This window comes from Gorilla gorilla, chromosome 4, assembly GCF_029281585.2.
Source record: "Gorilla gorilla gorilla isolate KB3781 chromosome 4, NHGRI_mGorGor1-v2.1_pri, whole genome shotgun sequence".
Classification (NCBI taxonomy): Eukaryota; Metazoa; Chordata; class Mammalia; order Primates; family Hominidae; genus Gorilla; species Gorilla gorilla.
In genome coordinates this window covers 29,969,160-29,982,379 of record NC_073228.2, presented here as the reverse complement: position 1 = coordinate 29,982,379, position 13,220 = coordinate 29,969,160, and the positions used below count along the sequence as shown (strand labels likewise).

At 38.3% G+C, this 13,220-nt stretch overlaps 1 protein-coding gene across 3 annotated transcripts in view; it reads right to left on the bottom strand.

Moving 5' to 3' along the window:
• MED13 (mediator complex subunit 13) overlaps positions 1 to 13,220 on the bottom strand; it is a 121,937-nt gene that overhangs the window by 73,067 nt on the left and 35,650 nt on the right. For all 3 annotated transcript variants that reach the window (XR_010133762.1, XM_019028067.4, XM_063706215.1), the window contains exons 7-8: positions 12,171 to 12,333; positions 11,861 to 11,971 (exon numbers count right to left, since the gene is read on the bottom strand). Coding sequence is in view for 2 of the 3 variants with exons in the window: in XM_019028067.4 (XP_018883612.4) it covers positions 11,861 to 11,971; positions 12,171 to 12,333 (274 nt within the window). In the remaining variant the exon portion in view is untranslated. The remainder of the gene's footprint in view (positions 1 to 11,860; positions 11,972 to 12,170; positions 12,334 to 13,220) is intronic.

Here is a 13,220-nt window from a genome sequence, read left to right as displayed (position 1 = left end):
ATAAGGAGATGTATCCCCCTCACCAAATAGCTCCAACTGCTAGAAGGTAAATTCTTAATATTGAATAGAAATTCATCTTTTCTGTATCTTCCAGCCCTTCAGTCCTATTTCTACCTAATTTATAAAGCTGCACTATCCAATAATGGTAGCCACAAGTTACATGTAGCCATTAGACACTTGACAAGTGGCTAGTCCAAACTGAGATGTGCTATAGATGTAAAATACCAGTTTTCCAAGACATGTTATAAAATAAAGGAATGCCAAATATCACTAATGTTTCATCACAATTACTGTATGTCAAAATAATATTTTAGATAAATCAAGTTCAATAAAATATATTGGGCTGGGCATGGTGGCTCATGCCTGTAATCCCACACTTTGGGAGGCCAAGGCGGACGGAACACCTGAGGTTGGGGGTTCTAGACCAGCCTAGCCAACACAGTGAAACCCCGTCTCTACTAAAACTACAAAAAATTAGCCGGGTGTGGTGGCAGGCGCCTCTAATCCCAACTACTCAGGAGGCTGAGGCAGGAGAAACACTTGAACCCAGGAGGTGGAGGTTGCAAGTGAGCCAAGATCACGCCACTGCACTCCAGCCTGGGTGACAGAATGAGACTCCGCCTCAAAAAAATATAATAATAATAATAAATAAAGTAAATTAAACAAATTTTAAAGATCTTCAGCAAGAGAAAAGGTCTAGTTGAAGCAAACACAGTAAGTGAATACAAATGGTTGATAAACAGGAATTCATTGCCCAATTCGCTCATTTTTGTCCATGTTTGAAGTTTCTAATAACAAAACAGAGTAGAACTAAAATGCTAAAAAAAAAAAAAAAAGCATGAAAGATTTGAGGAGCAAGATTAAAGTATTCCAAGGTCTTTGTTCATTCCATAAAAAGAGCGTAGACTCTAACTTTAGACTTTAAGGAAAGCAGGCATAATAAATAATTCAATTAACAAAAGAATAAAAATAGAACACCAAACTTCTAAATCAAGAGAAGAAACTGAAAAAAAGAATATAAAAAGGAAAAAATAACAGTATCATTAACTCATCAATTATTCAAATATTTGTCTACTAAATTCAAAGTATGGTCTATGAACCCTCCTTTTCAGGAGCTACAGGGGTTCAAAACTATTTTCATAATAGCACCAAGACAGTATCTGACTGTTTTATTATGTTGAAATTTACAAAGATGGTGCAAAAACAATAGGCAGCAAAACTTCTAGCAACTGAACATGAATCAAAGGGAGTGGTACCAACTGTACTAGCAGTAGTAGTCATTGCTTTCTCCACCACCACACATTCAGTTTGTTGTTTTTTATGACAGTATCACTTAAGAATGTCCTTCATGAAGACAGCAAAAATAATTTTTATTAATCTCAATCCTTATACACATCTTTTTACACTCTGTATAAAGAAATAGGTAGTGCATATAAAGCATTTCTGCTATAGATTTGAAGTACAATGGCTATTTTGAGGAAAAGCGCTTGTACGACTGTTTGAGTTACAAGCTGAAACTAGCTTTTTTCATGAAACACCATTTGAAGAACAAAGGACTGGTAGATAAACTAAGATTATCCATATTTGGTCATTTGGCAGATTTGTTTATTAGGTTATCAAACATGAACAAAATGAGTTTGTCATTTAAGGAAGAACTAATCATTTTGAGCTTGACTGCTAAAAAATGACTACTACTGCTAATACAGTTGGTACTACTGCTAATACAGTTGGTACCACTGCAATATTTAGAATTTTGGAAAACTATCTGACACAGTGCTTGAGCTTTCTAATACTTAAATACTTTTCAGGTGAGATCACTGGCAATATTAATGAATGAAATATTTTGATACTCTGCATTGGCTGAATTCCATATCCTCAAATTCAACCAACCAGAGATGAAAAATATTTTTCAAAAATGAAAAGTTAACAGTACAACAATAAAAAATAATATAAATTGTAAAAACAATACGGTATAACAACTATTTACATAACACATTGTATTAGGTATTATAAACAAACTACAGATTGTTTATACTGAAGGGCCAGGTACAGTGGCTCATGCCTGTAACCCCAACACTTTGGGAGGCTGAGGTGGGTGGATTACTTGAGGCCAGGAGTTCAAGACCAGGCTGGCCAACATGGTGAAACCCAACCTCTATTACAAATGCACACACACAAAAAGTTAGCTGGGCGTGGTGGCGCATGCCTGTAGTCCCAGCTACTTGGGAGGCTGAGGCATGAAAATCACTCGAGCCAGGGAGGGGCAGGTTGCAGTAAGCCAAGATCACACCACTGCACTCCTGCCTGGGCAACAGAGGCGAAGACCCTATCTCAAAAAAAAAAAAAAAAGTATACTGAAGGATGTATACGGGTTATATGAATACTAACTCATTTTATATGAAAGACTTGAGCATCCGTAGATTTTGTTATCTGTGAGGGTTCCAGAATATCGATCCTACACGGATATTTAGAGATGAGTATATATAACAAAATGTGCCAACATTCAGATCTGTATAACCCAGTGAACTGATATTTTTCAAATGACCAATGCATGATGTTACAAAATCGAAAGATCCATTCAGTTATTAGTGAAGTACAACCACTGACAGGGCTTTAGATTCCACATTCCAACCAACCCTTAAGAAACTACCACTTGTCAATTTTTGGTGTAGTATCAAAGAAGAATATCCACAATTATCTGAAAAAGTTATTAAAATACTCTCTTCCCTTCTCCAATTGCATAGCTACATGAGGCTGGATTTTCTTCATATACTTCAACCAAGACAATATCCAGCAATAGGCCGAATGCAGAAGCAGATGTAAGAATTCAACTATCTTACTACACTCAATATTAAAGAGACTTGCACAACTGTAAAACAATGCCACTCAATTAGCTTTTTTGCTACTGTTTTGGAAAATATAGTGGATGTCTATTTTATTCATGTTAATATGCACTGAATTTATTGTTTTTAATAAGTGGTGCTTTAAAATTTCTCTAAAATATAAATAGATGTAATAAACGTACTTTGCAGTCTTCGGTAATTTTTTAAGACTGTAAATAAGTTCTGAGACAAAAAAGTTTGAGAATTAGTCTATTTTATGCAAGGCAGTAGGAGAAATAGGATCTCCATTCATCTGAGGTGAACTATTTAGTTATGTCCCAAGTGTACAAGGGATGTGAAAAGTAAATGGCCATACACTCACTTACCCAGCTATTAAGAGTAAGAAACTATTAACTGGGGCTACATACTAATAGCAGCAGTTCTCTAAATTTTTGACAACATTAAATCAGCCCTTTTCTTCTATACAGACCTCTTTCTAAAAGCTAGTTTCTTTAGAGAGTACAATTGAATTTCTTTTTTTCTTTTTTTGAGACGGAGTCTTGCTCTGTCACCCAGGCTGGAGTGCAGTGGCGCAATCTCAGCTTACTGCAAGCTCTGCCTGCCAGGTTCACGCCATTCTCCTGCCTTAGCCTCCCGAGTAGCTGGGACTATAGGCGCCCACCACCAAGCCTGGCTAATTTTTTTGTATTTTTAGTAGAAACAGGGTTTCACTGCGTTAGCCAGGATGGTCTCAATCTCCTGACCCTGTGATCCGCCCGCCTCGGCCTCCCAAAGTGCTGGGATTACAGGTGTGAACCACTGCGCAAGGCCAAACAACTGAACTTCATGCTAGAACACAACCACATTGAGCAATCTTTGTAAAAAAAAGAAATTGTCCTCAAAGCACAAACCAACAGAGTAATCCTTTTAGATTATTTTTTCCTATTGATGTTAGGTATGCAGTACTTTAATGTTAACATGAGAAATTTAATGTATTGCTTTTTACTTAGCAGCCTGCTTTCTATGTGCAGTTTTCCTATGAACATTCCACCACACTAAAGTCTAATATCAGTAAATGTGCGCTATTCAATCTTGCTAATGAAAAATGCAACAAACAATTTTGTGCTTCTCACTTATTATAATGGCAAAAAATAATTCTGAGGATAGTTCTCAGATCAGTGAAATCACAAGAAAAACCAACATTTTCTATATGCAAAAAGTGCGAGTAAAATCGGTAGAACCTTTTTTGATGTCACACGTACTTAAATAGCCCTCTCGCCTACAACTCTTTATCACATCACCCACCTAGTTTATTTCCTTCCCAGCACTCATTCAAATTTAAAAAGGATTTAAAATCCTTCTTAAGCCTGGGCACAGTGGCTCACGTCTGTAATCCCAGCACTTTGGGAGGCCAAGGTAGGTGGATCATTTGAGGTCAGGAGTTTGAGACCAGCCTGACCAACATGGTAAAACCCCATCTCTACTAAAAATACAAAAATTAATCTGGATGTGGTGGTATATACCTGTAGCACCAGCTACTCAGGAGGCTGAGGCACAAGAATCCCCTCAACCCAGGAGACGGAGGTTGCAGTGAGCCGAGATGGCATCACTGCACTTCAGCCTGGGCAAAAGAGCAAGACTGTCTCAAAAAAAAAAAAAAAATTATTCTTAAAAACAAATTATCTACCTCACTTCCAATAGAATGCAGACTTCATAATAGCAGGAGCTTTGTTAGCTAGTGTATTCTGAGCCTAGGACACCTTCTGTCACAGAGTAAGGATTCAAAAAAACCTACTAAATAATTGATAGTTACAGCAGTATTACTTTTTTTTAAAGCAAGCACAAGCAAAAAACACCTATGGAAACAAACTGTATGTCCATCAAATCCAGAATGATTACATAAACTATGATACTTCCATTCAGTGGAATATTAATAACATTTTTTTCATTTTTCTTTTAAAAAAGAGAGTTATCACTACATTGTCCAGGCTAGTCTTGAACTCCTGGCCCCAAGCAATCCTTCTCCCTTGGCCTCCCAAACTGCTGGGATTACAGGCATGAGCCACCACACCCAGCCACAGGAAAATTTTTAAACAATGAAGCAGAGCTATATAAGTAACTAATATGGAAAGATCTGAGGCACATTAAGTGAAAAAAATTAGCTGTGAAAAATAAATCAGAATAATACTTATGTGAGGCCAGGCATGGTGGCTCATGCCTGTAATCTCAGCACTTTGGGAGGCTGAGGCAGGAAGATCGCTTGAGCCCAGGAGTTCAAGACCAGCCTGGGCAACATAGCATGACCCCGTCTCTACAAAATATTTAAAAATTATCCGAGCATTGTGGCACACACCTGTAGTTCTAGCTAGTTGGGAGACTGAGGCAGGAGGATCGTTTCAGCCCAGGAGTTTGAGGCTATAATGAGCCATGATTTCATCACTGCACTCCAGCCTGGGTGACACAGCTAGTCTCTAAAAAAATAATAATATTTATGTGTTGAGAGGAGAATACATAAAATTAAGTATGGAGAAATAGCATCTAATTGGCAACTAGCCACTTCTAGAGGGAGAGTGAGTAGGCTTGGGGGAGAGAAAGGATGGTCAAGGGGAACTTAGGCTTTATTCATATACTTTAAATTTCTTAAAATAATTTCTATTCATGTAAATTGTCTGTTACAGTTATGAATTTTTTTTCTTCCCAAATCAATTTTTAAGAGAAGCCAATGTTATCAGGCAGGGTCCAGGCCTACCTTTCACACAGAAGAAATTCACTATAGAGAACCGGTTATACAAAACAGAGGAAAGTGAGGAAACCCAGAGACTAGTAATAGCAGGGAGCTTCTATGACTTCTAGCACTTAAAGGACAATAAGATGATGTAGTCTCACCATATCCCAGAAGCTCAGGATGGTGCTAGAACCATAGCAGGATCTGCTCAGTAGTAACTGGGACCATGAGGAAGGGGCTGTGTTAATAGGACACAAGGGAGCTGCTGCTGGAGTTGGCTCAAAAAGGGACTGGGGAAAGACCCTGGCTTCTTCCCTCCTCTCACCCTCCAATCTTCTGTTAGTGCCTCCTATTAGCCAACTCCAGAAAGCAAAGGAGTCTAGGAAATTTAATTCCCTGCAATACAGAACAGAACAGAGAAAAAGCAGAAATGGATTTGAGAGCAAGCTAGAGGCCGATTTAACAGAGTCAGTTATCAATGTATGCCCCAACTTCCTATATATTCTATGGCAAAGAGGATACACATGTAGTAGCTCACTGTCTATCTGTCTTACCTTCACTTAAGAAATAAGCTAGATTTGTGGTGGGCAGAGGACCTAAAGTACAAAATGTAATACTAATTTTTTTTAAGTAAATTATTAGAAATGCTGTATTTACTAAAGGAGCAAACTAACCAAAGCAAGTCACACATATCGATTATGTAAAATTTTAGCATATTAAATCTCTATATGCCTCTGAGAAATTTCTGAAAACACTTTTAAAAATGACTTTTTTTTTTTTTTTTTTTTTTTGAGATGGAGTCTCGCTCTGCCGCCAACACCAAAGTGCAGTAACGCCATCTTGGCTCACTGCAACCTCTGCCTTCCGGGTTCAAGCGATTCTCCTGCCTCAGCCTCCTGAGTAGCTGGGATTACAGGCATGTGCCACCATGCCTGGCTAATTTTTGTATTTTTAATAGAGATGGTATTTCACCATGTTGGCCAGGCTGGTCTTGAACTCCTGACCTCACGTGATCCACCTGCCTCAGCAACCCAAAGTGCTGGGATTACAGGCATAAGCCACTGCGCCTGGACAAGAGAAAATAACTTTTTAAAAATAAAAGTTCAGCTTAAAGACCAAGAATTTAAACCTATGTTGCCAACATGCATATTTTAATGCCTTCCTCTAAAACCATTTTAGACAAAATACTTAAAATCCACCTTTTCAAAAAGAATAAAAAAGTCTAGTTTAGGAACTAAAACAGAACTATTTGATAAAAATTCCACTAGTGGGAAAGAAAATCCTAATTTATTTTTTTCTCAACTTTTATTTTAGGTTCAGGGGTAAATTCGCAGGTTTGTTATATAGGTAAACTCATGTCATGGGTCTTTGTTTACAGATTATTTCATCACACAGGTATTAAAGGACTAGTATCCAATAGTTATTTTTTCTGCTCCTCTCCCTCCTCCCAGCCTCCACTGGACCCAGTGTCTGTTGTTCCCTTCTTTGTGTCCATGAGTTCTCATCATTTAGCTCCCACTTATAAGTGAGAACAGGCAATATTTAATTTTCAGTTCCTGCATTAGTTTGCTAAGGAAAATGACCTCTAGCTCCATTCATGTTCCTGCAGAAGACATGATCTCATTTTTTTTTTTATGGCTGCACAGTATTCCATGGTGTACATGCACATTTTCTTTATCCAGGCTGTCAGTGATGAGCACTTAGGTTGATTCCATGTCTTTGTTATTGTGAATCATGCTGCTATGAACATTCCCGTGCATGTGTCTTTATGACAGAATGCTTTATATTCCTCTGGGTATATATATCCAGTAACAGGATTGCTTGGTCAAATGGTAGTTCTGGAAAAGCTTAATTACATTTAAGCATTCTTTTAGTCTTAGACCAGGGATTAGCAAACTTTTTCTGTAGGGAACCAGAGAGTAAATATTTTATCCCCTGGGGGCCAGTCTGTGTCACAACTATTCAACTCTGCCATTGTGGGGTAAAAGTGACCACAGACAATATGTAAATAAATGAACGTGGCTGTGTTCTAATAAATCCTTATTTATCAATACTGAAATCCGAATTTCACACAACTTTCACATACCATAAAACATTCTTTATTTTTTTCAACTTTTAAAAAACGTAAAAATCATTTTCAGTTGGCTGGGCATGGTGGCTCACACCTATAATCCCAACACTTTGGGAGGCCAAGGCAGATGGATCACCTGAGGTCAGGAGTTTGAGACCAGACTGACCAACATGGTGAAACCCTATCTCTACTAAATAATACAAAAAATTAGCCAGGTATGGTGGCGCGTGCCTATAGTCCTGGCTATTCGGAAGGCTGAGGCAGGAGAACTGCTTAAACCTGGGAGGCGGAGATTGCAGTGAGCCGAGATCACGCCATTGCACTCCTGTCTGCGAGACATCGTCTCAAACAAATAAAAAAAAATCATTTTCAGCTTACAGGCCATACAAAACAAGCAGTGGGCCAAATATGGCGAATTAATCACAGTTTGCTGACCCCCATTCTTATACAAATTATGTTCAGATTAGGTGTGGTTTTTTAGCTATTTTAAACTGCTAAACAATAGCTAAACATATCCTTGTTTTTATTCCAATCTCTCTAACAGAGGTAAATTTTCAACAAAGTTGCCAGACTTTTAAAAATTACGTATTCTTTAATCCAAAGAGCCTCCATAAGAATATTCAATTTATGCAAAAACATAACAGCACACTTGAGAGAGTCTGTTATTATATATTCAAACCAACAGAGCAAATTTAAGAAAAACCTTGGCCCTAACCTGCAGGCACTCCATTTGTTTGGTTCACTTCCATGAGAAAGACAGGTGACCATCTATTCCATCACAAGTTCTGACTAGGGATGTCAAGGCCATTATTGTTTACTTGAATGCAAAAGCCTATGATCTATGTTTAATCTGCAGGATAAAATAATAAACTCTAGGCAACATAATTTTAAAACTTCTCATAACCAAACCTTATCAAAAGGCCTTAATATATAAACTAAATAAATTTCTAAAGAATTCCACGTTCATCTATTCTTCTACCAATCATTCAACCAATATAATCCATTAGAAAGCGTGACAGTTTTGTCATGCTTTGACAGTTTTGCTCCCTTGTGACAGTTTTTCCCTTACAGAATCCTATTTTCTGAATCTTATTTCAACATTTCACCTACAGCTGCCCAAAGAATGTTATAAGAAATTACTCCACAAAATCCATCACTGTATTTACCATTAAAAAAAAAAAAAAAGACTGTAACTGGAAGCACTCCCCTTGAAAAGTGGCACAAGATACGAATGCCTCCTCTCACTCCTATTCAAAATAGTATTGGGAGTCCTGGCCAGAAGAATCAGGGAGAAAAAAATAAAGGGCATTCAAATAGGAAGAAAGGAAACAAAAGTAACCCTGTTGGCAGACAACATGATTCTAGACCTGGAAAACCTCACAGTCTCAGCCCAAAAGCTCCTTCAGCTGATAAACAACTTCAGTAAAATTTCAGGATACAAAATCACTGTACAAAAATCACTAGCATCCCTATATACCAACAACAGCCAAGCTGAGAGCCAAATCAGAAATGCAATCCCAGTCACATCTGCCACAAAAAGAGTGAAATAACTGGGAATACAGCTTACCAGAGAGGTTAAAGATCTCTACAATAAGAATTACAAAACACTGCTCAAAGAAATCAGAGATGATGCAAAAAGCCAGAAAAACATTCCATGCTCATGGATAGGAAGAATCAATATCCTTAAAATGTCCATACTGCCCAAAGCAATTTGGATTCAATGCTATTCTTATCAAACTACCAATGACATTCTTCACAGAACTAGGAAAAACTATTTTTAAATTTCTATGAAATCCAAAAAGAGCCCAAATAGCCAAGGCAATCCTAAGCAAGAAGAACAATGCTGGAGGCATCATGTTACCTGGCTTAAACAATACTACAGGACTACAGTTACCAAAACAGCATGGTACTGGTACTAAAACAGACACACAGACCAATGAAACAGAATAGAGAGCCCAGAAATAAGGCTGCACTGCCACAACCATCTGATCTTTGACAAAGCTCACAAAAACAAGCAATGGGGAAAGGACTCCCTATTTAATAAATGGTGCTGGTATAACTGGCTAGTCATATGCAGATGACTGAAATCGGACCCCTTCCTTAATACATAAACATCAACTCAAGATGGATTAAAGACTTAAATGTAAAACCCAAAACTATAAAAACCCTGGAAGACAACCTAGACAATACCACTCTGGACACAGAAATGGGCAAAAATTTCATGACGAAGATGTCAAAAGCAATCACAACAAAAGCAAAAATTGACAGATGGGATCTAATTAAACTAAAGAGCATTTGCACAGCCACAGAAATTATCAACAGACTAAACAGATAACCTACATAATGGGAGAGAAGTTTTGCAAACTATGCTGACAAATGTCTAATATCCAGTATCTAAAAAAACTTAAATTTATAAAAAAAAAAAATCCTGTTAAAAAGTGGGCAAAGGACATGAAAACTTTTCAAAAGAAGACATATGTGCAGCCAACATGCATATGTAAAAAAGCTCAACATCACTGATCATTAGAGAAATGCAAATCAAAACCATAATGAGATAACATCTCACACCAGTCAGAATGGCTATTATTAAAAAGTCAAAAAATAACAGATGCTGGCAAGGTTGAGAAGGAAACATTTATACACTGTTGATGGGAGTGAAAATAGTTCAACCACTGTGGAAAGCAGTGGTGATTCCTCAAAGAGCTGCAACTACCATCCGACCCAGCAACCCCATTACTGGTTATATACCCAGGGTATATAAATCATTCTACCATAAAGACACATATACGCAAATGTTCACTGCAGCACTATTCACAATAGCAAAGACATGGAATCAACCTAAATGCCCATCAATGACAGACTGGATAAAGAAAATGTGGTACATATACACCATAGAATACTGTGCAGCCATAAAAAAAGAATGAGATCATGTCATCTGCAGGAACATGGATGAGCTGGAGGTCATTATCCTTAGCACAGGAACAGAAAGCCAATTACTGCCTGTTCTCACCTATGAGTGGTAGCTAAATGATGAGAACTCATGGACACAAAGAAGGGTCCAACAGACACTGGGGTCTACTTGAGGGTGGAGGCTGGCAGGAGCGACAGGAGCAGAAAAAGTAACTACTGGGTACTAGGCTTAGTATCTGAGTGACAAAATAATCTATACAGCAAACCCTTGTGACATGAGTTTACCTATTTCACAAACCTGCACATGTAACCCTGAACCAAAAATAAAAGCTTAAAAAAAAAAGAAATGAAATTACTCTTCAAAACCCAACACTGTATTTGCTATTAAAAAAAGATTGTATCACGAGGTCAGGAGATTGAGACCATCCTGGCTAACACAGTGAAACCCTGTCTCTACTTTAAAAAAAAAAAAAAAAAAAAAAATTAGCTGGGCATGGTGGCGGGCGCCTGTAGTCCCAGCTACTTGGGAGGCTGAGGCAGGAGAATGGCGTGAACCCGGGAGGTGGAGCTTCCAGTTAGCCAAGATCACGCCACTGCACTCCAGCCCAGGGGACAGAGCAAGACTCCAACTCAAAAAATAAAAAATAAAAAAAGATTACTGTAGGCCAGATATGGTGGCTCACACCTGTAATCATAGCACTTTGGAAAGCCAAGGGGACGACTGTTTGAGGTTAGGAGTTCGAAATAAGCCTGGACAACATACCAAGATCCCCTCTCTACGAATTTTTTTTTTCTTTTAATTAGCCAGGTGTGGTGGCACATGCCTGTAACCCTGGCTACTTGGGAGGCTGGGGCAGGAGGATTGACTGAGGCCAGAAGTTTGAGGCTGCAGTAAGCCATGATCACTCCAGCCTGGGTAACAAAGCAAGACCCTGTCTCTTCATTTTTTAAAAAAAGAAAGAACTCTTGGGAGAAATTTCTCAGGTAGTGCCATTGAGGAAGGAATGCTTTTCTCAAGAGATTTATATGGCTTGTATAGCTTATAGATACTATATATACCATAGCTCCATATAAAATTGTCTTTTATTTAGCTACTAGGAAACAAAACTTTCAAGAGTCTGCCTCTGGTAACAGTGAATGAACTGAAAGCTTATATTTAACATGTACTTCTATAATCAGCTTCAAATTCCTGAAATATTTTTCCTGAATTTTCTTTTGAAAAAAATCCTAACATCATGTTCATGTAAGCTGTTTCAAATAAAGTGGGCGTAAGCATTCAGTGGCATAACAAACTATCACACATAGGCATCAATCGATCGGGAAATAATCTACCTCAAACAACTGCAATTTGTTCTTTGTGTGGCTTCAACAAAATCCCAGGATGCCACTTTAGCAGCTGTCGCTTCTTCGCATAGACCACCTGATGAAGCAGAATACTTCCTCCTGAGATTTAAAGTTACAAAATTCTTTAGAATTCATAAAATTTTCTATTAAACCTCAATGTAGCATTGAAATTAATTTTAAAGATCAACATTCTGAGTTAAAGAAAAATCAAACAAATGACTGTTTATACTTTAGATATCTTCTAATTGTAAGTAATTATCAACATGCAATTTTTGAACTTATAAATGAAAATACACACTTGTTCTGTGCTCTGTTCATATTGCATTCTTGCCAAACTCTATCCACCACATGATTTGCTAATTTTCTGGGTATTTTCCCACCATGGTGGCTAGTACTATCGGAGTTGAAGCCATCAGATACTGAAGAAAATTTGACCCACTTCTGGACAGACTGAGGATCAACTGAAAACAAAACAAAAAAACAGGCTGTAGGAGAATAAAGGTAGGTTTAAAGTAACATTATTTGGGTTTTTTATTAATTTGTGATACAAGCTGCTCCAGCTATCTGGTAAAATTATTTATATTTTGAGATAAAAAGCATGCTACTTTTTGGAACCAGATCTTATTAGGCAAATGTGGCAATCAAGTACATCTCTGTAACCTACCACTCTCAGTACCAAGAGTGGGGTTCTCAGGAGCCAGGCAGGGCCAGCACACGGTGGCGTGTCAGGGGAGGTGGGCTGAGGGCAAGGAAGGAGGTGTCCCATGGATCATGCTGTATAAGCAAACCAGACTACCCTGATGCCCAGAGTGCCATCATCAAGGTCAGAGGCTGGCCAGAGGTGGGGAGACTGGAAGGACTTCGGAGTAGTGCGAAGGGGCCCTGGACACCAGCCATGGAACTGCTGCACAGAGCCTGGCTTCCACATCAAGGTGGGGTTTGGAGGCCAGGATGAGCCCCTGCAGCAGCAGCACTCTGGCCCTTCTGTCCCTGCCAGCCTCTGACCTGGGTCAGTCAATCATTGATGGATTTTAGCCAAACACTTTAGTGTTCTCATTTAGTTGGAAATTAGACAGTCTTTTTTGCAAGGTCAGCTGAGCATGAGCATATTTCCCCTCCATTGTAAAAAGCTCTTCTGTTTTTATACGTTTCTCCTCCATTGTAAAAAGTTCTTCTGTGTTTTTGTTTTAAAGGTAGATGGAGAGAGAGCAGAGATATAAACTGTTGCATGAATCGATGGGTCAGAACTTTAGTATATGCGTATGTTCTTCTGAGTAACAGGGCATTTTGCTGAAAATAAGCACCTTGGTAACTAAACCCCTTTTAATAGCTAAAACGCTTTAGTTCT